Source organism: Carcharhinus amblyrhynchos, chromosome 31, assembly GCF_965287045.1.
Source record: "Carcharhinus amblyrhynchos chromosome 31, sCarAmb.v2.hapA, whole genome shotgun sequence".
In the NCBI taxonomy this organism is placed as follows: Eukaryota; Metazoa; Chordata; class Chondrichthyes; order Carcharhiniformes; family Carcharhinidae; genus Carcharhinus; species Carcharhinus amblyrhynchos.
Window position 1 is genome coordinate 21,229,616 of NC_137354.1, and position 25,409 is coordinate 21,255,024.

Below are 25,409 nucleotides of genomic sequence, written 5' to 3' on the forward strand. Positions count from 1 at the left end.
GTGTGGATGCAACAGTTAAACATAATGATTTGTGATGACTATAGCTAAAAGACTTCTTGTTTGATTTTGAATTAGATGGCAGTAAAGGTTTGGCCTTATACATACTGCTGAGTGACTGAGCAACTGGACACTTCCCCCTTCAGAACATTCTAGAACATTCCTCATATTGACAACATATGCAGATCTAGCCTAACTGGAATAAGTTGGTATGTACCTTGGGAGGGAGTCTCCCATCATTTCTCGGATTCACGTCAACCAGCAAGATGTTGGTCATTTCAGATGGTGCCTGAAATGAAAGCAATGCAGGTTAGTGAAATTAGCAGATATCAGGATCATGAATCTTAAGTGAATTTTGATCCTTTGCGTATAAACCCAGAGAGCCAAGTGTACTTTTCAACATTGCAAGTTCATATAGTTATCAGTTATCACTTCAGGCAGTATTCAAGTTTCTTGTGCTGTTCATGGAGCTACTGAATTTTCACAAAATGTCCCTTTGCAGCTGTCACTCTTTGGGCATACTTTAGTCTTTGGTCAATGATGTAAAATAGGCTTTATAATTTATAGGATCAGCCTATTTACACTGTTGCCGAAAATTCTGAGAGATATTGATGTAGGTGTGTAAATATTGTTTCACACTATTGACCAAAATCTAATTTGCCCACTTTATTGTATTTGGGGAGGTGGTAGCATTTTCTAATGATGACCATGATTCGGTTGGCGTAAAAACCCATCTGGGTCACTCATGTCCTTTACGGAAGGAAATCTGCCGAACTTATCCTGTCTGGCCTATAGAGCCACAGCAGTAAGAGTGACACTTAACTGCCCTCTGAAATGGCCCAGCAAGACACTCAATTCAAGGACAATTAGGGGTGGAGAACGAATGTGGCTTAGCCAGTGATGCCCACATCCCCTGAACGAATAACAAAAACCTACTGGGAGTGAAATTGGTTTCCATCAGCTGTGAAAAACAGGTTTGTGACCAATCAGCAGCAGATTTTTCACTTTGTTAAGTTTTTTGGCTTTCTCTAGATTTGGAAAAGATTGTTCATTGTGAATCAAGTAAGAAATGAAGACATGAGTGTCCAGAAAACAGCTCAAACCCACATTGTCAGAGTATAAATTCCTCTGGAAGGGAAGATCGAGCCTGGTGGAAATCCACCATTGATTTGCCATGAGCCTATCATCTCATATTGCTGACAAAGACTGACTTCATCCAGTAAGACAAACGTAAGAGCTTACCCCAAAAGTCCCGCCACTATTACGCCACTATCCTTAGTTGCTGCTATTCAGATTGAGTCATTACCTTCTCAAAGATGCTTGAATCATTACTTTTCTGTTTTGATTTCTCCTTGGTGTCATTTAGCTCAGTTGTATCTTTGTTGAACTCACAGGAAACAGCTCTGCTGAAAGACCTGGAATTTATACTGGAAATATCCAACTCATTTTCAGTCCAGCCCTGGAGCAGGAACACAGTCAAAGGTTAGGCACTGTAGTAATATCCTGAATATTGAAACATCAGTAACCTTACCACAAGCATTCCCTTCACCGCCTCTTCAAGCTACAGGTTCACAGCCTGAGCAATTTGATTCCATGGTGCTGCTAGTGCTGCCACTTTGTACAAGCTCTGAAAACATTAAATTGGGGCGGTTCACACTGCTGGCCACTTCTGATGCTGGGAAGAGTGAGTCTGCCTTACCCCCACTGCTCTTTCCAGGAGTGGTTGGATTATGTCAGATTATGCCACTGATATCTAGTGATATTATCGCTAGACTATTAATCCAGAAGTAAGTAGGAGAATCTTTCATTGATGTGCATGAGTACTGCAATCCTGAGGGAGAACAGCTGGTTCGTGGAGCCACCGTCACTCCCACGGTGCGACACCTCAGTAATTCTCCTAACCTGCTGGAGGGCAGATTGCTGAGTTATTCCTTTGAACACAGATCCGCAGCCATGCCAGTGGCAGTCTGAGTAAGCGTGGATCTCATGACCTCCTTCTGAACTCCTGCTGTAGCACTCAGATATTGATTGCTTCTGCCTGGGCTGCAATGGAAGCTGCATTGATAATTACATCACTTCGGATTTGAAAGTGTCCTCATCGAGTTGGCTACCACCCACCCTGGAGAGGATGGACTCCAAACTTCGCGTGATGGCATGTTACAGCTGGACTTCTCCTTGCCCTTTGCCAATGAAAGGAGGCTGTCTCTTGCAGGCCAGCCAATGTATCTAGCATCTTGGTGTGCCTGCTCCTCAGCCTTCTCCTATATGATGCAATGCCAGAAGCAATGAGTTCTGCTGCAGTAGAAGCCAGGATTAGGAGGCTCACTTGCCTCACAGGGCTCAGGAGATGCCTGTTCCCTGCCACTTCTGCCACACTTCCTTCCAGTTCAAACCTTCTTCTGCTACAAGAGAGAGGGAAGAATGTTGGTAATTGTATTGCACTGTGTTTGAGGGATGTGCCTGCCATGGGGGAATTGCTTGAGGCAGGTGGAATGTGGCAATGAGAGATGGGTGCATGGCTGACATGATTGGAGGCAGAGATGGAGTATCAGGATGTTTGGCATGAGTACTGAGTGCTAGGGATTGCTGATGGGTGACTGATGAGATTATAGTGCAGTAGACAGAATGAGGGATTGGTGGTGTGATGAAAAGCAGATGGCCTCTGAAGATTCATTCAGTGACCTTGACTACCCGTGTGAGGTCAGTGAATTTTTTCCAGCACTGTAGATGGGTTCTTAGTGCCACACTCCATGTGTTAATCTCTCTGGCCAGCTTCGTCCAGTCCCTTCGGAGGACATCCCTTTATGGCCTCCTGACCTTGTGGAAAACATTAGCCTCACTCCTTTTCTCTACCCACATGACTAAGATCTCTATATCTGTGCACATGGGATCCCTCTCTAATCCCTGAATTAGTGCATTTCATTTGTTTCTAATTGTATACAATTGTGGTAAGCAATTAGTAACTGTTGCTTTCAATCATTGCAGCTCTCCTTTGTGAAGGACAGGCTTACTTTGAGAACTGGAGTCTAGGCTTGAACATGTGCTAGCTCATGCACCATAAGTCCCTGTTGAACAATTAGCCATGATGTGGGTATGCCGGCGTTGGACTGGCGTAAACACAGTAAAAAGTCTGACAACACCAGGTTTTAGTCCAACCTATTTATTTGATAATATTCTCACTAGCTTTCGAGGGGACAGCCTCTTCGTCAGGTGAATGGAGAGTTCTGGCCTCAGACAGAGCATATAAAGCACAGACAGTTTAGAGATTACATCTTCTCCGGAGTCTTCAACATATCATTGATGAAGACGAACATCTCGCCAGGGCCATCCCCACACCCCCACTTCTTGCTTTCAGACAACCACACAACCTCAAACAGACCATTGTTCGCAGCAAACTACCCAGCCTTCAGGAGAACAGTGACCACAATACCACACAACCCTGTCACAGCAACCTCTGCAAGACATGCCGGATCATCGACATGGACACCATCATCACACGTGAGAATACCATCCACCAGGTACATGGTAAATACTCTTGCAACTCGGCCAACATTGTCTACCTGATACGTTGCAAGAAAGGATGTCCCGAAGCATGGTACATTGGGGAGACCATGCAGACGCTACGACAACGGATGAATGAACATCGCTCGACAGTCACCAGGCAAGACTGTTCCCTTCCTGTTGGCGAACACTTCAGTGGTCACGGGCATTCAGCCTCTGACCTTCGGGTAAGCATTCTCCAAGGCGGCCTTCACGACACACGACAGCGCAGAGTCGCTGAGCAGAGACTGATAGCCAAGTTCCGCACACATGAGGACGGTCTCAACAGGGATCTTGGGTTCATGTCGCACTATCTGTAACCCCCGTGGCTTGCCTGGGTTTGCAAAACCTCACTTACTGTACTGTCTGGAGACAATACACATCTCTTTAAACTGTGATCAGTGCTCCTACCACTCACATTGTCAGCCACTTCAGGTCTTGAACAGCAGGTTAGGTGTAAGGATTCGCATTTTAATCAGTAATCTCTAAACTGTCTGTGCTTTATATGCTCTGTCTGAGGCCAGAACTCTCCATTCACCTGACGAAGAGGCTGTCCCCTCGAAAGCTAGTGAGAATATTATCAAATAAATAGGTTGGACTAAAACCTGGTGTTGTCAGACTTTTTACTGTGTTGAACAATTAGCCAGCCAGCGGTGTGGATCTCATTTAGTTGCACGATATGACCAGGAAATGAAGGGCAGCACAGACTTTGTGTGCTGTCTGTCTCAACAGAAGCAAACTGCAAATACAGGTACAGACCAATTTTTAGCCCTCAATGTTTTGGAAGTTACTTGTTTAAGATGAGCAAATAGGAGCAAGGCAGACTATCCTCACTACGCTCTGTTCTACTCATGTCACTGAGGGAATACAGCCAGGGAAAGTTCAGTGCTTTCCCAGAGGGCGAAAGAAGGACAAATCACTTACAGCATCAACACTTTCCTTTTGAGCAGCAATTCTAATGCACAAAGAATCCCAAGGCACTTCACAGAATTAGTGTAAGAGCAATAAATGCTGGGCCAAGAGGAGCGAGATGAGGAGGAATGGCAGAGAACTTGGCTGAAGGCTTGGGGTTTGGGGAGGTTCTTGAGAGAAGGTACAGGGGCGAAGAAATTTAAACAGAAGGTCACAAAGGGTAAGGTCAAGGGTCTAACAACTCTAATTTAAAAGGTGAAGGAAAGGGGTGACATAGTGTCACTGCTGCCTCAGAGCATCAGGTTCAATTTCAGCCTTGGGTCACTATCTGTGTCACTATCTATTCTCCCATGTCTGCGTGGATTTCCTCCGTGTGCTCCAGTTTCTTCCCATAGTCAAAGATGTGCAGGGTAGGTTGGTTAGCCATGCTAAATTGCTTCTTAGTGTCCCAAGATGTATAGGCTAGTAGATTAGCAGGGTAAATACATGGGCTTACGAGGATAGGGCTGCAATGGAAGCTGCATTGATAATTGCATCACTTCAGGGTTTGAAAGTGTCCTCATCGAGTTGGCTACCACCCACCCTGGAGAGGATGGACTCCAAACTTTGCGTGATGGCATGTTACAGCTGGACTTCTCCTTGCCCTTTGCCAATGAAAGGAGGCGTGGGATACATTGGTGGGATACATTGTCTGAAGTTGGTGCAAACTCAATGTGCAGAAAGGCCTCCTTCTTCTACATTGTAGAAGATTCTATGGTTCTAGGACACCACATATGAGGCCAGGGGTCAGAAGAACAGAGTGTTTGGGGGACAGCAGAATTCCAACTCATGGGGAAATTACAGAAATAGAGTCAGCTGAGGCTGAAGCAACAATTAACAAAGGGGATGTTGTTGAATGGAAGCCAGTGTAACTCTGTGAGGATAGGGGAGTGGCACAGGGTGGACCCAACAGAGGTATGGAAGATGGAGGTTAGGTAGACTGAAAGGGAAAGATGGAATTGTCAAGTTGAGGTGATGAAACGATGTACGGAGACTTCAGGAACAGACAGTGTGAAGCAGGGCAGTGGTGGGAGGAGATGATCTCTGTGATTGAGGGAATATGGGATCTGAAATCCAGCTCCAGGGCAAATACGATGTCAGTGTGTTTCATCTTGAGATGAAGACTGGAAAGGATGGCGTGGAGTGAATGGCAAAAGAACAGAGCTTTCACTAAGGGGGGCTGAAAGACCATTGGTTTCGCTGTTCCCAAGATTGAATTGAAAGATGTTGTGCCCTTATCCAGGTCAGGATGTCAAACAAGCAACCTGACAACGTCGAAGTTGTTGAGTGTATGAAGTCACGAAGAGGCAGAAATGGAGATTATCAGTGCAAATGTGGTGACTAGTGAATGTTACCAAAGGATGGAATGTAGATGTGAGAGAGGAAAGCATCAGGAATTGACGCCCTGGGGGCAGGGGGAATAGAAGAGAAGACATTCTTGGAGATGCTTCAGCTCCGTCCAAATAGTTAATCCCATAAATGTGCACGCCGTAGGAGAGGCACTGCTAGAGGGTGGCAAGATCAGCTGTGTCAAATTCTGTGGAAGAATACTGGACAAGGAGGAACGATGGACCATAGTCAAACACTATGAAAGTGATAGAGGCAGTCTGCTGACATGCAACATTTCTGTGTTGCATCTTTCACATATGGAACTTTCCATGATTTATCTGGTCTCCTCCTGGCACTGTGATTCATGTACTGAGATTGCACATCAGCAATTCAGTTACATGCTGCCATTATTTTCATCCATTCATTTTATTGGACAGAGAGTCATGGGAGCGTAAATCCAATCTCTAATGTCTAGCTGTGTTACTGGGAGTGCTGAAGATGAAAACTGCCCTCACATAAACCAGCATATTGTGAATTATTTTCGAAAGAAAACTTCCACCGGCTGTATTCTTGAAAGTTTTCCTTTGCGCGCACAGAAAAGCAATGGGATTCTTTTTCGATTTATATTGTAGTTTGAGATGGTGAGAATGCGGTGCTTGTATGGATACATGTGACAGGCAACAGTGTGAGCCACTGATATCTAATGTTGGCACAGGGTAGCTGTTGTTCAAGCCCCACATGTGACACACCCAAGCTTCAAATCCTAAGACCTCCATTTAAGGAAAAAACAATTTTTTTTTGCAAACCTAAGCAACAGGTTTTTAACGTGGATTCGAACCACTACTTTCTGCTGCTATAAGGCTGTCAAGCATTCCTGATGTGAATTTGCTCACATTGTTCAGCAGAAATACTTCATTGCACTTAACTTCGAATTAGCCTCCTTTCAAGCAAAAGTAATGTTCTTTGCATTGTGGCTGCTTTGAGGAACTGCACACTATGCAGCTCACTGACCTTTTCCTCCTTTCTCCTATGATTTCCCGATTACTGTGAACACTCGGTATTGCAATGGTCATGTTGTTGGGAAGGTTAACTGTCTCTACAAATGCTATGAAAAGGTGCTGGCTGTACAAAATCCTCCTGCAACCTCACTCAACATCAGCTAGTATATCTGATTAAGTTTGCTTTACCATCTACCCAGTCTCTGACAGTCAATAACAATGGAAAGTTTCTCCAATCAGGATCAGAGATATTTTACCAGACTCCAATTCCTCCATTGAGGAGCTCAGTCTATCTAGTCAATGCAGTTTTTGCTCCTTGCTGTTTTTTTTATTCATTCGTGGGACATGGGTGTCGCTGGCTGGCCAGCATTTATTGCCCATCCCTAGTTGCCCTTGAGAAAGTGGTGGTGAGCTGCCTTCTTGAATTGCTGCAGTTCGTGTTCTGTTGATTGACTCACAATGCCATTAAGGAGGGAATTCCAGGATTTTGACCCAGCAACTGCAAAGCAATGGTGATAACTTTCAGGATGGTGAGTGGCTTGGAAGGGAACTTGCAGGTGGTGGTGTTCCCATTTATCTGCTGCCGTTGTCCTTCTAGATGGATGTAATCATAGGTTTGAAAGGTGCTGCCTTTGGTGAATAGCTGCAGTGCATCTTGTAGATAGTACACCCTGCTACTGAGCTACTGGTGGAGGGATTGAATGTTTGTGGATGTGATGCCAATCAAGCGGGGCTGCTTTGTCCTGGGTGGTGTTGAGCTTCTTCAGATTTGAACCGCACCCACCCAGGCAAGTGGGGAGTATTCTATCACACTCTTGACTTGTGCCTTGCAGATAGTGGACAGGCTTTGGGGAGTCAGGAGGTGAGTTACTTGCCACAGTATCCTTAGCCTCTGGCCTGCTCTTGTAGCCACTGTGTTTATGTGGGAAGTCCAGTTGAGTTTCTGGTCAATGGTAACCCCAAGGAAGTAAGTGTAAACATTTTTTTGGTGAATTTTAACTTTACTCCTCGTGTAAAACAAGAGATGTGACAGTTCATTTTACATCTCTCTGAATTTTTACTTACTATATTTGTTTAGCAATGTATATTCACGTACAAAGACCCACTCTCTGCAAACAAAAGTAACAAGTACCTTTCTGAATTACCCAGGAGCCTTGGCAACATATAGTTCCTCATTGCTTTCTCCATGACAATGCCTCCAATGCTATAAATTAACCAGATCACAACAGCCAATTCTAAGTGGGTTGAAGAAGTTCAATTCAGTTAGGGTAGGATTTTAAAGGATCGGAAATGAAGGAAATAAGACGCAGGCCAGTCATGATCTATATGAATGGTGGAGGACGTCTGTTCCTTTGACCCTTAGATACTGGAATTGGTTAAGTGATGTTCCCTTACCGACTCACTATCTGAAGCAGACATGCGACTCTTAGGCCGGAGATTGGTACTTGAGTTTGAAGTTTGACTGGTCATGGTGGATTGTCTGGTGGAAAAGTAGCTGCTCGTTAACTTGTAATCCTTATGAGACAATCTCAGTAAGCAGCGCAGGAAAGGGACATATTTCCCAATTGCCATTCTGAAAGTGAAGAGAAAAACAGTTAGCAAACCTGCTAGAATTGGAATTGAAAATTGAGAACTAGGTTATTGAATCAAAAACTTCCGAACTACTTTTGTTTTTGGTCGGACCATCCTAATTGCATTTTTCAAAAAGTAATTACCCAATACCTCTGGAGAGACCAACATTTATTGCTCTGTAGATGGTGATGGGAGTCCATGTGGTTTTCCGTATAATTGTTTAATACAACTATGTAGCTTCCTATGGCCACTGCAGACTCAGTAACAGTAGTGTGGCAATTAGAGTCACATTTTGACTCGGCCAGATAAAGATCATAGGTTTCAATATCTGAAGGATGTTTGTGAACCAGTTGGGTTTTCCCCATGGAATCACAGAATTGTTGCAGCATGGAAGGAGGTCATTCAACTCATTGTGTCTGTGCCACCTCTCCAAATGAACACTGCGGTTTAGTGCCATTCTCCATACACCTTCACATTGTTTCTACGCAAATGATCATCCAATGCCTATTTCCATGCCTCCACCACACTTCCAGACAGTGCATTCCTCTTGTGTGAAAAAAATTTACATCATATTTGCTTTTTTTGCAAATTACTTTAAATATGTTCCTCTTTACTGAGTCTTGCTTTCTATTTTCCAAATATTACAATTTTTAAAAATCTGAATTCAAATTTTCACAGTGGTATTTGAGCTCATGTTTCATCAATTGCTCACTCAGGATTACTAGTCTAGAAACATAATCATTATGCTACCATACCCATTGGGTTCAGCCCTACCCGGACTACAAAACATATTTAAAAAAGATTAAAACAGAAAACGCGAGAAAAATTCAGCAGGTCAGGCAACATCTATGGAGATAAAAACAGAAGCCGGGATTTTCCAGTCTTGCCCACCATGGGTGGGATGGAAAATTCCATGGATCAACCAAGGTCCATTAACTTTGGGTGGGTATTTTAATTTTAATTTCTGGTCCCACGGCAAGACCAGAAAATCCCAACCAAGGTGAATGTTTCATAGAATCATAGAATCCCTACAGTACAGAGGAGGCCATTCGGCCCATCGAGTTGTACCAGCCACAATCCTACCCAGGACCTAGTCGTGTAACCACACATTTACCCTGCTAAACCCCATGATACTATGGTCAATTTAGCATGGCCAATTCACTTAACCCGCACAGCTTTGAACTGTGGGAGGAAACCGGACACCTGGAGGAATCCCACGCAGTCACAGGGAGAACATGCAAACCCCACATAGACAGTGTGATCTGAGGCTGGAATCGGACCCAGGCCCTTGGCGCTATGAAGCAGCAGTGCGAACCATTGCACCACTATGCTGCCATTTCTACTCTATATGACCACATACGAATAAACAAAATAGAAGCAGAAGTAGGCCTATCGGTCATCTGGGCCTGTTCTATGGCTGATCTGTTTGTGTTTTAAATTCCACATTCCCATCTACCCCTGAGCTCTGATGAAGAATCATATGGACTCAAAATGTTAACTATTTTTCTTTCCAGTGTTTTCAGATTTTATTTCAGATTTCAGGGATGGCACAATGGTTAGCACTGCTATCTCACAGTGTCAGGGAGCCACGATTTGATTCCAGTCTTGGGTACCTGTTTGTGTGGAGTTTGCACATTCTCGCCGTGTCTATGTGGGTTTCCTCCGGTTTCCTTCCATAGTCCAAAGATTTGCAGGTTCAATTGATTGGCCATGCTAAATTGCCCCTTAGTGTCCAAAGATGTATAGGTTAGGTAGATTGGCCATGCTAAATTGCCCCTTAGTGTCCAAAGATGTGTAGGTTAGGTGGATTGGCCATGCTAAATTGCCCCTTAGTGTCCAAAGATGTGTAGGTTAGGTGGATTGGCCATGTTAAATGTGCAGGGTTATGGAGATAGGGCAGAGGGGTGGGCCTGGATGGGATGTTCTTTTGGAGGCTCAGTGCAGACACAATGGGCCGGACAGCCTCTTTGTGCACTGCAGGAATTCTGTGGCTCTATTTCCAGCATCTGCAGTATTTTGCTTTTATTTTGAAAACATACCTGTACTTGGGATGGGTGATGGCATAAATGATTGGATTGTGAATGGCCGAGGCCTTAGCAATCACAGCTGGAACAGAGTTCATGTAAGGTGTAAGGATACTGGAATACCTGTAGATACAGAGAGTAGTCAAGAGCCAGTTAGACATTGACACTGAGTTGAAATCACTTCCAGTAAATAATAAAGTTGGAGTGTAAATACAACCCTAGCGTTCTAGCAGTTAACAGGAATAAAACACAACAGTGGGTGTACATACCCAGCAAAAGAGGTGAGGGCCACTGTGGAATATGGGGACCAGGAGATGATATAGAGCAGAATAACTATCAAAGCAATTTTGGCCATCTTCCACTCATTCGTTATCCTCTGAAATCGTTTCCGGGATTCCTTGTTCGTGTTTCCTCCAATTTTCTGCACATCCCTGTTGAAAACAAGTTTGTTTGGTTTGAGCCAAATTTCAGGGGAGGGGGGGTGGTATCTGTCCTTGCTTCCATTATGTACAAAACCGTGATTCAGCCGTACCTGGATTCCTGTGAGCAGTTTCAACCACACTTTAAGAAGGATATAGGAGTATAGGAACAAGAGTAGGCCATTCAGCCCATTGAGCCTGCTCCTACATTCAATACAATCATAGCTGATTGGGCACTTCAATGCCTTTTATCCACCCTATCATCATAACCCTTTGCATTACTGGTAATCAGAAATCTATCAACCTCTACCTTAAAAATACTCAATGACTGAGCTGCCACACAGCTCTGTGGGGTACAGAATTGTAAAGGTTCACAGTCCTCTGTGTAAATAAATTTCTCCTCATCTTGATCCTAAGTGCTTCCTCCTTATTTTAAAATTGTGCCCCTGGTTCTAGACTCTACAACTTCTTACTAACATCTACCTTGCCTATTCCTTCAAGCACTCTGTAGATTTATTTTGTAGATGTACTGGCTATTGAGTGAGTGCCGTATAGATTTACTGGGAAAAACACCAGGAATAAGCCAAAAGGACAGATTAAACAAACCAGGGTTGTCTTTCCCGGAATATGGAAGGCTCAGGGGAGACTTAATCAAAATTTTCAAGATATTAAGGGGAAAAATTGAGGAGATTGGAAGAAATGGAACAAACGCAGAGTGTGATCAGTAAAATGTCATGAACAATTACAGAAAATAATCAAAAAGGTAAGTGGAATGTTTGGAATTATATTCAGAAAACTCAAATACAAGGGATGGAAGCTGGGTTTCAACTGTTCAAAGCCCTGGTTATATCACACCTGGAGGACTGCGCACAGTTCCCGGTAACGCACTTTAGCAGGAATACCCTAGATTGAGGGAGTGCAGTGTAGATTTACTGGAATGATACCTGGCCTCCCAGATATTAAATAATGAAGTGAGATTACACAAACCTGGGTTGTATTTTAGGGAATTTAAGTGATTAAAGGACGATTTGATCAAAATTTTCAAGATATTTAGGAGAACAGATAGAGTCCATAGAGAGCAAAGGCTTTCACTGGTTGGGGAATCTAGGATTATGGAGAATAATCCTTTCAGAAGTGAAATGACGAAACACGCCTACATACAAAGGGCAGTAGAAGGTTGGAATTCTCCTTTCCAAATGGCAATTGGTGCTGGGTAGATTGTTTATTTTAAATCAGAGATGGATGAGTTTTGCATTCCTGAGATATTGATGAATATGGAGATTAGATGGCTATGTAGAATTAGATCGCACATCAGCCATGATCTCACTACATAGAAGAACGGATATGAGGGAATAAATGGCCTACTCTTATTTCTATGTGTACCCATTCATAGGTTGAAGAAATATGATAAGTGAATCAGACCATTTCTGAGGACAGTACAATGCACAGTGGTTGGTACTGCTCCCTCACAACGCCAAGAACCCAGGTTCAGTTCCAGCCTCAGGTAACTGCCTGTGTGTGGAGTTTGCACATTGTCCTTGTGTCTGTGTGGGTTTCGTCCAGGCGCTCTGGTTTCGTCCCACAGTCCAAAGATGTCTGGGTTAGGTGGATTGCCTGTGCTAAGTTGCCCCCTTAGTGTCTAAACATATGTGGATTAGGGGGATTAGCTATGATAAATTTATGGGATTACGGGGATATAGTGAGGGAGAGGGCCTGGGCAAGATACTCTTCAGAGAGTCGGTGCATAGTCGATGAGCCGAATGGCCTTCTTCTGCATTGTAGGGATTCTGTGAGGATGAAATGAAAGTCATTACAGGCAAGACTGGTTAACTTTGCCAATTCTATATCAGACTCAGCAGCATTAAGAACCGGGCTTCTAACCAATATACTGTGACATGTTCCAGCATCAGAATCATATATAAAGAATAATGAAGAGAGATATTATGAAATCCTTGCTCCACATCTGCAGACAATACCAATTTAAACTTAGCACTACCATTGAGTCACTAAGTCAGCTGGAAGTCGAGCATGATGACTTGCAGAGGATTCAGTCCAATTGAGTGGTCCAGATAATGTACACTGAATATAATTGAGCTCTCTCTCAAGAAATGGCGCACAAAGTGCTGGACTTTGGAATTTGAGTAGCTAACCAGATGGAAGAAGTCAATGAGGCTGACAGAGTTCGAATTAAATTAATAAGGTGGAAGTGAATGCAGGGAATTGTTAAAGATTGACAGAACTACAGAGATTTAGAGGTTTATACATATACTTGTTATGAATGTCTTTGTCTCACAACCAATCACAGATTGTAAGGAGAGAAACAGTCGACAATCTAAATGTCGGGTATCATCCAGCCCAAGTAAGAGCAATATCACAATGCCTGGTCCAAACTTAACCAAAATAATGACAGGAAACAAAGAATGACAATGATGGGAAATAAGGAGCAAAGAGGTGAAAGGCATGGGCTTGGTGGGGGGGTGGGGGGGGTGGGGAGGCTTTGCTTTATTCTTTGACACAGTATTCCCCAGCCAACCTCACAAACTTGACCCAGTTCTGACCAGTATTATTGTTTCCCAGTTTGTGTACTGCTGTTCTATTTTAAGGTGTACAAGACCAGTTCAGACCAGTAATCTTATTCCCCACTTTGTGCTGTTTTTTCCCTTTTGGGATTGGATTTAATGCCCCCTACCCACTGTAATCAGCAAAGGGAGGCAACTTCTAAAATCCAGTGGGTTGTTGCCTTCCCAGCACCAACCTTTCACTGGTTTGAAACATTGAGTCCTGCTGCTCCACACCGGGGACTGCTTGTCATCCTGGCAGTGGCTACCAGGACACATGTTGGCAGGACTTCCTCCTGAGAAAGTGGTGGAAGTCTCGCCTTAAAGCAATTAATGTTGCTCTGAACAATAAGTTGGTGTGGGGCAGCTTTTGGGAGGCTCCGCCCTATCCCACCAACCCCCTCACCACCAACCAACATACTACACCGGTGTGGGGGGGGGGGGGGGGGGGGGGGTGGGACCACAGCTCCCTGTAAAATTCAACCCTATATATCTCACCTTTGCATCCACTTACTGTCCATTGTGGAGATGGGAAATTCAGCTTTTTAAGTGCAAAGATGCTAATATGAATATTTTACAAATTTTTGAATGTATCCACATATTTTTAATTTACTAAGGAACTGTACACTAATATAACTGAATCTAGAACATTGTTAAAATCATTTTCACTCATTTAAAATGGGGTTACTCATAAGATAGCGGCCTTGTTTTAAATGTCATAGAGTCATAGAGGTTCACAGCATGGAAACAGGCCCTTTGGCCCAACTTATCCATGCTGTGCTTTTTTTTAAACCTCTAAGCTAATCCCAATTGCCTGCATTTGGCCCACATCTCTCTATACCCATCTTACCCATGTAACTATCTAAATGCTTTTTAAAAGACAACATTGTACCCGCCTCTACTACTGCCTCTGGCAGCTTGTTCCAGATATTCACCACCCTCTGTGTGAAAAAATTGCCCTTGTGAAAAAATTGCACTTTTGTATCTCTCCCCTTCACCTTAAACCTATGCCCTCTAGTTTTAGACTCCCCTACTTTTGGGAAAAGACATTGATCATCTAGCTAATCTGTGCCCCTCATTATTTTGTAGACCTCTATAAGGTCATCCCTCAGCCTCTTATGCTCTAGAGAAAAAAAGTCCCAGTCTGTCCAGCCTCTCCTTATAACTCAAACCATCAAGTCCCAGTAGTATCCTAGTAAATCTTTTCTGCACTTGTTCCAGTTTAATAATATTCTCTCTGTAATGGGTCACCAGAACAGCATACAGTATTCCAAGTGTGGCTTTACCAATGTCTTGTACAACTTCGACAGGACATCCCAATTCCTGTATTCAGTGTTCTTACTGATGAAACTAAGCATGCTGAATGTCTTCTTCACCATTCTGTCTCCCTGTGACTCTACTTTCAAGGAGTATGAACATGTACTCCTAGATCTCCTTGTTTGTAATTCTCCCCAATGCCCTACCATTAACTGAGTAAGTCCTACCCTGGTTCAATCTACCAAAATGCATCACCTCACTTTTGCCTAAATTAAACTCCATCTGCCAATCGTCAGGTCACTGACCCAATTGATCAAGATCCTCTTGCAATCGGAGATAACTTTCTTCACTGTCCACTATGCCAAAAATCTTGGTGTCATCTGCAAACTTACTAACCATGCCTCCTATATTCTCATCTAAATCATTAATATAAATGACAAATAACAGCGGACCCAGCACTGATCCCTGAGGCACAGAACTCCAGTTTGAAAAACAACCTTCTACAACTATCCTCTGGTTTCTGTCAGGAAGCCAATTTTGTATCCATTTAGATATCTCACCCTGGATCCTGTGAGATTTAACCTTATGCAACAATCTATCATGCGGTACCTTCTCAAAGGCCTTGCTAAAGTCAATATAGACAACATCAACTGCACTGCTCTCATCTACCTTCTCGGTTATACCTTCAAAAAACTCAATCAAATTTGTTGAGACATGATTTTCCACTCACAAAGTCTTGCTGACTGTCCCTAATCAGTCCTTGCGTCTCTAAATGCCTGTAGATCCTGTCTCTCAAAATACCTTCCAACAATTTACCCACCACAGATGGGTAAATTGGGTAACTACAGGCCTCACTGGCCTGTAGTTCCCAGGGTTTTCCCTGCAGCCCTTTTTAAACAAAGACACAACATTTGCCACTCTCCAATCTTCAGGCACCTCACCAGTGACTACTGATGATTCAAACATCTCGGCGAAGGGATCCGCAATTTCCTCCCCAGCTTCCCATAATGTCCTAGGATACACATTATCAAGCTCTTTGGATTCTCCTTTGCCTTATCTGCCAAAACAATTTCATGTCCCCTTTTTGGCCTCCTGATTTCTCTCTTCACTCTACTCCTACACCCCTATACACTTCAAGGGATTCACTTGATCCCAGCTGCCTATGCAGGTCATGTGCCACTTTCTTCTTCTTGACCAGAGCCTCAATATCCCAAGTCATCCAGCGTTCCCTACTTCTGCCAGCCGTGCCCTTCACTGTTCTGGTTTCTCTTCAGATCGTATAAATCTTTCGCCTTTTACTAAAGATTTCTCAGAGGAATGTGTTTACCCTGAACCCTGGTTAACGCACTTTTGAAAGCCTGCCACTTACTAGACATCCTCTGCTTCCCACAGACTCCCTCAATTAACTTTTGAAAGTTCCTGCCTGATACCATCAAAATTGGCCTTGCCCCAATTTAGAATTTGAACTTTTGGACCAGACCTATCATTCTCCATAGCTATCTTAAAACTAATAGAATTATAGTCACTGGTCCCAAAGTGATCCCTCACTAACACTTCTGTCACCTGCCTTTCCTTATTTCCCAGAAGGAGGTCAAGTTTTGACTCCTCTCTCATCGGGCCATCAACATACTGAATGAGAAATTCCTCCTCAGTACACTCAACAAATTTCTCTCCATCCAACCCTCTAATACTATGGCTGTCCCGGTCAATGTTGTGAAAGTTAAAATCTTCAACTACTACCACCCTATTTTTCTTGGAGCTATCTGAATCTCCTTATATATTTGCTCCTCAATTTCCTGCCGACTATTTGGGGGCCTGTAGTATCGCGCATTTTCAATAAAACTACACCATATTACCACTATTAAATATATCACAGCATTTTAAACATTTTTTACAAAATTCTGTTCAGAATCATTATGCTGGTCCCTGGCAGATTTTGCGTTCACCAATGTGTATATGGATTTCAGCAAAAACACGACAGGAAGGGAAATTTAAATCTGGATCACTGTTTGTAAAACTTCTGGGCAGAATCCATTGTTTTCCAAGAGCTTTTTAAAAAATTCATTCATGGGATGTGGGCATTGCTGACAAAGCCAGCACTTGTTGCCCATCCCTAATTGTCCTTGAACGGAGTGTCTTGTTAGGCTGTTTCAGAGGGCCTTTGAGAGTCAGCCATATTGCTGTGGCTCTGGAATCACATATAAGCCAAACCGGGCAAGGACAGCAGATTTCCTTCCCCAGTGGAGATTAGTGAACCAGATGGGTTTTTCCGGCAATCAACAATGGTTTCATGATCATCAGTGGGTTCTTAATCCCAGATTTTTGTTGAATGTCAATTATTGGATTGGAACCCTGGTCCCGTTATCCCTTCTTAATTCAATGACATTGTGGCAAGAAGTGTTTTGATTTTGGTTTGGTCGCTGTCCATTCAAATCCAATCATTCCGCAGGGAGAGTTCAGCAGTTAAAACCATCCAGTCAACCCCAGTTGCGAGTTTCATTGGCTACTGGCTTGAGGGAGATTACTACATAATTCAAGCATGAACAATAGTTTGTGATTGGTTAAGTTTGACTGATCTTTGTAAATTTGACCTGTCAGATATCCAAAATCCAGAGTGTCACAGAACACTTTGTCGGGATGTCCAGAGATAGGATTGTTTAAGAGGGACAGAGTAGAGAGAGCTGAAATGAGTTTGAGTTCAGATCGAATTGCAGTAAGTTTGAAAAACAAGTTTCAACAAGTTGAAAATTGAGTTATCACAGCAAAAGCTAAGTTATAGTGAAAGTTTAAAATTTCTCCTTATCAAAGTTCGGGGCACAGGGATCTCAGTGTCCTTGTACATGAATTAGAAAAGTTAGCGTTCAGGTACAGAATTGGGAAGGGAAATTGAATGTTGGCCTTTGCAAAGGGATAGAGTATAAAAATCTTGCTACGAGGTATTGGTGAGGCCACACCTAGGCCAAAGTTTTCTGACCTCTCCTGCAGCTGGGATTCTCCAGTGCCGTGCAGTGTATGGAGATTTCGCTGAGCGTCAAATTCTCTCTTCTCACTAGCAGCAGTAACGAGATGTACGTAACCAGAAACTTCTGGTACTATTGTGCTGCCCACAGTTTGGTCTCCTTATTTATGGAGAGATAGAAACGGAAACAGGAACTGGACTAGGCCTTTCGGCCCATTCATTCTACACCACCATCCAATCCACCATTCCTCCCTCTCCGCAATTTCTTTTGCGGTATTAGGGGGCTGCATGCTGCTTGCTGGTGGTGAGATCTTATGGTCCTGCCATTGTCAACGCGGTTTCTTCTTGAACATATCTCTCACCTGGTGGAGGTATGTCATTAGCTGAACTGTAAGATCCTGTCACATTAACAGCAGCAAGATTTCGACACCTCTATCTCAATGCTATACTCTTGTTCTCTCCCATTCTCCTTGACACCTTTAGAGTCTATAAATCTATCTGTTTCTATCCTAAATATATGCAGTAACTTGGCTTCCACAGCTTTCTGTGGTAGAGAATTCCACAGCTTCATCACCTGAAGAAATTTCTCCTCGTCTTAGTCCTAAATGGCCCACTCCGTATCTTGAGACTGTGACCCCATGTTCTATGCCTTCCCAGCCAGGGAAACATCATCCCTGCATCCAGTCTGTCCAGCCCTGTCAGAATTTTATATGTTTGACTGAAACACCCTCTCAGTATTTGCGTTGGAGCAATTCAGAGAATGTTTACTAGGTTGATTCCTGGAATGAAGAGATTGCCTTATGGAAATGGCTCAGTTGGCTGGGCTTATACTTACTGGAGTTTAGAAGGCTGAAAGGTAATTTTGTGGAAACACAGAAGAATCTAAGTGGGCTTGACAGGGTCGATGTTGAGAGCATGTTTCCTCTCATGGGGGAATCAAGAACAAGCAGCATAATTTCAAAATGAGGGGTCTCCTATTTTTGACAGAGATGAGAAGGATTTTTTTTTCTCTACGGGAACCGAATCATTGGAATTTTCTGCTGACGAGAACAGCAGAGGCTGAGACATTGAATATATTTAGGGCTGAGAAAGGCAGATTTTCAATCTATTGGGGAGTCAAGCGTCACAGGGAACAGGCAGAAAAGTGAAGTTGAATCTTTTGAATTCTCCTTATAGAGTCCTACATCCTACAGTGCAGCAGGAGACCATTCAGTCCATCAAGTCTGCACCAACCACAATCCCATCCAGGCCCTATTCCTGTAACTCTATGTATTTACCCTGCTAATCCCCCTGTCACTAAAAGACAATTTAACATGGCAAATCCACCCAACCTGCACATCTTCAGAGGAAACCAGAGCACTCAAAGGAAATGTATGCAAACACGAGGGGAATGTGCAAATTGCACACAGACAGTGTGGCCAGGATCGAACCCGAGTCACTGGCTCTGTGAGGTAGCAGTGCTAACCATTGTGCCACCGTGCCTTATCCAGACAACAGTGGTGGCTGGGTCATTGGATATATTCAAGGCTGAGTTAGACAGATTTTTGATTGTCAAGAGGGAGTCCTTCTGCACTGTGGGATTCTATGACTCTATACCTTACTTTCTTCTCATGCTCTTCTCAAGAGCAATAAGTTCAGCTGGGGGAAGTCCAGCCGTGAATTGAATAAATGGAACTTGGAAGCATTGTTTGTAACAGGGACTGGATGGCTGCATTTCAGAGAAAACATAGAGAATATAGATTCCTCAAAAATAAATCCTGAAGATGTTAAACAGTGAAATGAAGAAAATATATATACCTGGCAAAATGTTAAATACTCTCCCAACATGAATTGAAAACACGTTAAGAAATTTATTATGAAGCATGCTAGCCTGACCTGTTGGTGGATAGAATGGCCCGGAAGATGAAGATATAGCAGTAGATGATGATTCCCAAAGGAATTAAGAAGACAAAGCAGAAGAGAAGCATGGTGTAAGCCCGGACAGATGGGGTGAATGTTGTGTAGTCCCAGGTACAGGAGGTCATCAATCCTTCAGGCACATAGGCACCTAGATACAACAAGCAGAAACAGCATTGTAGACACTGTGAGTAATCTATTTTTCAGGCAATTTATTTTATTCATTCTTGGCTTTGAGTGTCTCTGGCAAGGCTAGCATTTATTGTCCATTGGGAAGGTGCAGGTGAGTCACCTTAAATCACTGCAGTCCTTGTGGTGTAGGTACACCCACTGTGCTGTTAGGGAGGGAGTTCCAGGATTTTGATCCAGGGACAGTGAAGGAATGGTATTGTATTTCCAAGTCAGAATGGTATGTTACTTGGAGGGGGACCTCACAGGGATGAAGTTTCCAAACACCTGCTGCCCTTGTCCCTCTGATGGAATGATTCAACTCATGGAGCAACCATTTTGGAATGAAGTGAGCAATATTTATTGCTGAGGATCACAGAGAAAGAATGGCTGCTTGAATGATGTAAAGAGGGCAATTGGCAATGTTATTCAGCAAACGTGAGTTCCCTCAAGAGAAAGCATGATAACTGGAATTTAAAAAAACATGAATTTATATTTAATTTGCATTTCAAATGTGTGGTGTCAATAGGATATTGTTGAACAATGGTAAGTGATAGTAACAGTGATTCTTACATCCAGACTAAATGGCAAAGTGGTTTTTGCCTACTCATATTTGTGTGTCTTTCTGTCTGGCTGTCTCCATATCTGCCTGTCAGTTTGTCAATCTATCTACCTGTTTGTCTGTCTGTCTACCTGTCAGTCTGTCTAACTTCCTGCTTCCATATCGATCTCTCTTTTTTATCTATCTGTCTGCCTGTTGTCTGTCTGTCTACCTATCTGTCTGTCTATATTTCTATCCATCTGTCTGCCTCTCTGTCCATCCGTCTGTTTAACTGCCTGATAATCTATTTGCCTGTCTGTTTATCTGTCTGTCTGTCTCCATATCTGTCTACTTTCTGCCTGTCTGTCTGCCAGCCCATTGGCCTGCCTGTCTCCATATCTGTTTGCCTGTCTGTCCATCTGTCTGTCCATCTGTCTGTCTATCTCCACATTTGTCTGTATATCTGCCTGCCTGTCTATCTGTCTAAATGTCTGTCTGTTTGTCTATTTCCATGTTCATCTAGCTACATCTGTCTGTCTCTTCGCCTCCCAAATTGTCGGCCTGTCAATTAATAAACATATTTCAAAATTATAGAAGCCTGATGTGGTCAAAATGCTAATTTTTGTATCTCACACAGTGCTGGAATCAGAAAATTCTCAGCTTTTTAATTGATCACCCCACAAAAAAGCCTTGATTCTGACCTGCAGGAAAAGGCCAAATTGCAACTGCACTTTATAAATGTAAAGGGACACTCACCACACTGGAATAGTAGAGGAATATATTATTTTTGCATGATACAATGTTTGTGTGCATTTAGCATGAGAAACCGAAGTGAGGTTTAAGGAGAGAGAGGGAGGATTGATCCTCTCACCACAGGTTGGATCCTAATCCAATGGAGAAGGAATATTGCTCTAAGTTTCAAAATTTCACTCAGATACTCCAATTGGGTTCCGAGTTTGGCTTCTATATGGGTTTTCCTCCTTTTTCACTGATATGGAGATCTGATGTCGAACACTTTGATGTACAAAGCTTTGAGAGTGCTCCCACTGTCTACCGCTCCGTATCCACTCATACATACTTTGAATGATATTAGATGGAGTGAAGAACATTCATGACTGAGGCCATTGCATGGGACCAAATATGAGGTTGTTTTCTCAATATCTGCACACTTTAGCTCTGGGACAAATACTGTAGAATTCTGGAAAGATTTGCACAAACTTAGGCTATTGTGAAGTCTTGTTGCTCTTTACCCCTGAACCTGCAGGATTAGAGGCAGGAGTCACAGAACCAATGCACAAAATGCATAATCTATTAACTAGTGTTATTAATGATGATCAGTTTAATGGGTGACCTACCTACATATAGAACCAAACATAACCTCAATTAATTGTGTAAAAATGACCTCGAAATGAGATTGCAGTCATATGGTTCTAGCATTAACACAATGGACTGAATAGCCACCTTCTGTGTTGCATAATCTGATATATTTATAAACACTTTCTAAAGGAGGGTTACTTCCTCGCAGCTCTTCAGTCAGTGACAGGCCACCTCTGATCAAGGAACACTTAATATATTTTATATTTAGCTTGACTGTAAATGCCCAACAGGATATTTGGTCAATGAATAATTGTCCATTAGGGTTCACAAGTCTATAATTAGACTCCAACAAAATGTTCTGCCAAAATTAAAGCAATGGTCACCTCACTTAAGTTTAATAATTGAAGTGTTATTTTTCTTTCACTCTCACATGGCTGTTTTTAGACATTTCCGCTTCACAATAATCACTGGACAATTGTGTTTAGATGAAGACCGAGAGCTCAGCCAGGCCCAGGAGCACTGACCTTATGATTGAATACACTTCCAACTCTCAAAACAAAATGTGACCTATCAGTCCACTGAATACGTGCCACAATTTGGATCAGCCATCCATCAATAAAAGTCAAATTAGCAGGGGACATGGGGATGCGGGCAGTGGGTGAGATGGGAAAGGAGGTTCTAATCCCTCTAGGTGTATTTGATTAAAATTACCACGAGAACTTGGGCCTAGTTCTAAAGCATGACAAATGTAGAATGGTAACAGCTCAGAAGGAGGCCATTTGGCCCTGTGTGTTGGTGCCAGCACTCTGTTATAACAACTCGGTGAGTTTACTTCTCCGCCGTCTCCCTAGTAATGTTCCAAATCCCATTTAAAATCTAGACCTGAATCTGCATCCACCACACTCTCGGACAGTGCATTAGAGCTTAACCACTCACGCTATAAAATAAGGTGGAAATGTGGCAAATCAGCTGTTCATAAGAGGAAATGGAGAGATAACAACACCGCGAAGTGGAAATGAAGGGCATATCTTACAAATTGACATTTACCTGCATAGCTCCTGGTTTTAGAGCTTCTGCCTGCTCCAGTGTCAAGCTCTACATCACCATGCTTTGATGGACCATCCCTAGACTTTAAAAAATTTATTTCAATATCAATCCTTTTTTTCTCTTAACTTTTGTTGTGGGTTGATTGTTTAAACAGTTTTAATTGGAGCTTTCAGCAGCAACAAAGGGGACAATAGAACTATAATCTGACCCCTTGTTCACTCCCCCTCTCCTATACTCAAACCCCTTGTTCATTCCCCATGTCCTATACCCGAATCCCTTGCTCATTCCCTCGTGTCCAACACCCAAATCCCTTCTTCATTCCATGTCCTACACCCAAATCCCTTTTTCATTCCCTGTCCTACTTACAAATCCCTTGTTCATTCTCCCCATTCTACACACAAATCACTTGTTCATTTCCCCCCGTCCTACACCCAAATCTGTTGTTCACTCCCCCCCATCCTATACGCAAATCGTTTGTTCATTCCCTGTCCTACACCCAAATCCCTTTTCTATTCCCTATCCTACACACAAATCCCTTGTTCACTCCCCTGTCCTACACACAAATCCCTTGTTCGTTCCCTGTGCTATACCCAAATTCCTTGTCCATTCCCTGTCCTACATCCTAATCCCTTGTTCATTCCCCCCCATTCTATACCCAGACCGCTTGTCCAATCCATGTCCTACACCCAAATCCCTTGTCTATTTCCTGTGCTACACACAATGCTGCTGCTCTTTAACCTGCTCAGGTTTCTTCCCTGCCTTTCAAAAATATCATAACAAATCTGACTGTGGCCTTAACTCTACATTCCTGCTTGACCTCCATAACCTTTACCTCCCTTTAGGTCAAAAATCTGTCTAACTCAGCCTTCAATTTATTCAATAACCCAATCTCCACTGCTCTCTGTGAAAGAGAATTCCAAACACTAGTTAACACTCAATATCCTTATTTGTAAATTGTTCCCCTTAGTTCCAGATTCTCCTAAAAGGAGAAACACAGTCCCAGCTATTACATGGTCAAGACCCCTCATTCAGCTCAAAGAGATATTTCAATATGGCCACCTCTTACTCTTCTAAACTCCAATGAATGTAAGCCCAACATCTCAATCTTTCCTCATAAAACAATTCCTCCATCCCAGGAATCAATCTACAGAGTATTCTCCGAACTGCTTCCACTGTAAATATTGCCTTCTTAAGGAGACCAAAATTGTAGATAAATGACCCCTTAGTAATGCATTGAACGGCAGTCTGTGGGCAGCCATTCTAAATGGAATTTCTCTTATTGAAGCGTGATTTTCAAGGCCAGTGATGTGATGCACAGGTAATTTCCTGAATCCCAACACCTCACCATAGCTGGGTTATTGATGCATCACCATCTTGAACTGTATGTGTCCTAATTGGGCAGGAGATGTATTTTGCCTCTAATCAGTGGCACTGAGCATAATCAGGATGTAGAAGCTGCCTGCAGAGCATGAACAGCAAAGTCAGATAGTGACCATGAAGGAGCTGCTGCTATCTTGCAGAGGAGAGGAGGCAGCACCTAGGAGGGCCAGTAGCCTTAAAGAGCACAAAAGCGGCTAAACAGAAGGTAAAGCACATGGTCTGGCACAATATCCCTCAGCTTCTGACATCTTTCCACATGATAAATCCTTCAAAGTCAGCCTGACAGCTGTGCACTAACCAGACTGTAAAGGATCATCGATTTCAACTTTGAAAATTGCCTGCTGGTCCTCCCCGTCCTACTAACAAGCTCCATGGGCCTTTCACTGAAGTGGGAGGGTTCCCCATTCCCTCGCACCACCCTCACTTTGAAAATTGCATCATGTTCTGGAGACAGCATGGCCACCCTCCAAGAACCCAATTTTCAAATCATGCCCACATTCCTTCCCAGCCCCATTAGCAATTGAAAATCCCTGCCTTGCAGTCAAAATGTTTCCTTGCAGTCCTCCCCATAACTTCCCATAATCCCTTTGCCATTGGTGGAGCAGAAACACTCTGAGAATATTGCCAGCTGTAATCCTTCACTCCAGTGACATTGTGAAAAGGACAAGTGACCTCCATCATGGTGTTGTATTCAAGTTGACACAGGTTCAGAAGGTCTCCACTGACTGACGGCTCCTTTACAGCCTCTAACCAGCAGTCATCAAATACAAGCAATCTAAGAAGAAAAACCCAAGATGCAGACAATAGCTCTTTGTATTGTTTAGATCATGAGGCAACTCAATAGAATATAACTACTGTTTAGAAATGATCATGTCCTTTCACGCTGTCATCTTCATAATTCTCCACATCTCCCTTCTCTGAACAGAGAAGGTTAAGATGAGATTTGAAGAACTATCCAATTAGTCCCACACTCCCTGCTTCTTCCCTGTATCCCTGCAATTTCATCCTCCTTCTGTTATCTATCCAACTTCCTTTGGGAGAGGGGATTTGATAGAAATGTTTACAGTCATGAGGGAGTTACAGAGAGTAAATAAAGAGAAACTGTTTCCAATCTTTGAAGGGCACAGTTGGAAGTCTCACAACACCAGCTTAAAGTCCAACAGGTTTATTTGGAATCATGAGCTTTTGGAGACTCCTTACTATGCCCACTCCAGTCTAACACTGGCATCTCCACATCATGGCTACAGTCTTTGAAGGGTCAATTACGAGAGAGCACGGATCTCAGGTGTTGGAGAAAAGAAACAAAGGCAACATGAGAAAAATAACTGATTTGCAATGAATAATTAGGGTTTGGAATACACTGCCTGATAGGATGGTGAAAATAGATTGAGTCACTGTCAGTAAGGAATTGGTTAAATACTAGAAGCAATTATTGTAGGAATAGGGGGAAAAAATG

The 25,409-nt window shown here is 43.0% G+C and overlaps 1 protein-coding gene and 1 pseudogene across 1 annotated transcript in view; one reads left to right on the forward strand and one right to left on the reverse strand.

Moving 5' to 3' along the window:
• The window catches only part of opn4a (opsin 4a (melanopsin)), a 65,970-nt gene that overhangs the window by 8,996 nt on the left and 31,565 nt on the right, over positions 1-25,409 (reverse strand). Inside the window, exons 5-10 of the mRNA XM_080215612.1 lie at positions 19,480-19,651; positions 10,681-10,842; positions 10,427-10,534; positions 8,211-8,388; positions 1,304-1,456; positions 215-286 (exon numbers count right to left, since the gene is read on the reverse strand). Coding sequence (XP_080071738.1) covers positions 215-286; positions 1,304-1,456; positions 8,211-8,388; positions 10,427-10,534; positions 10,681-10,842; positions 19,480-19,651 — 845 coding nt within the window. The remainder of the gene's footprint in view (positions 1-214; positions 287-1,303; positions 1,457-8,210; positions 8,389-10,426; positions 10,535-10,680; positions 10,843-19,479; positions 19,652-25,409) is intronic.
• LOC145360606 (U5 spliceosomal RNA) lies at positions 15,900-16,020 on the forward strand (annotated as a pseudogene).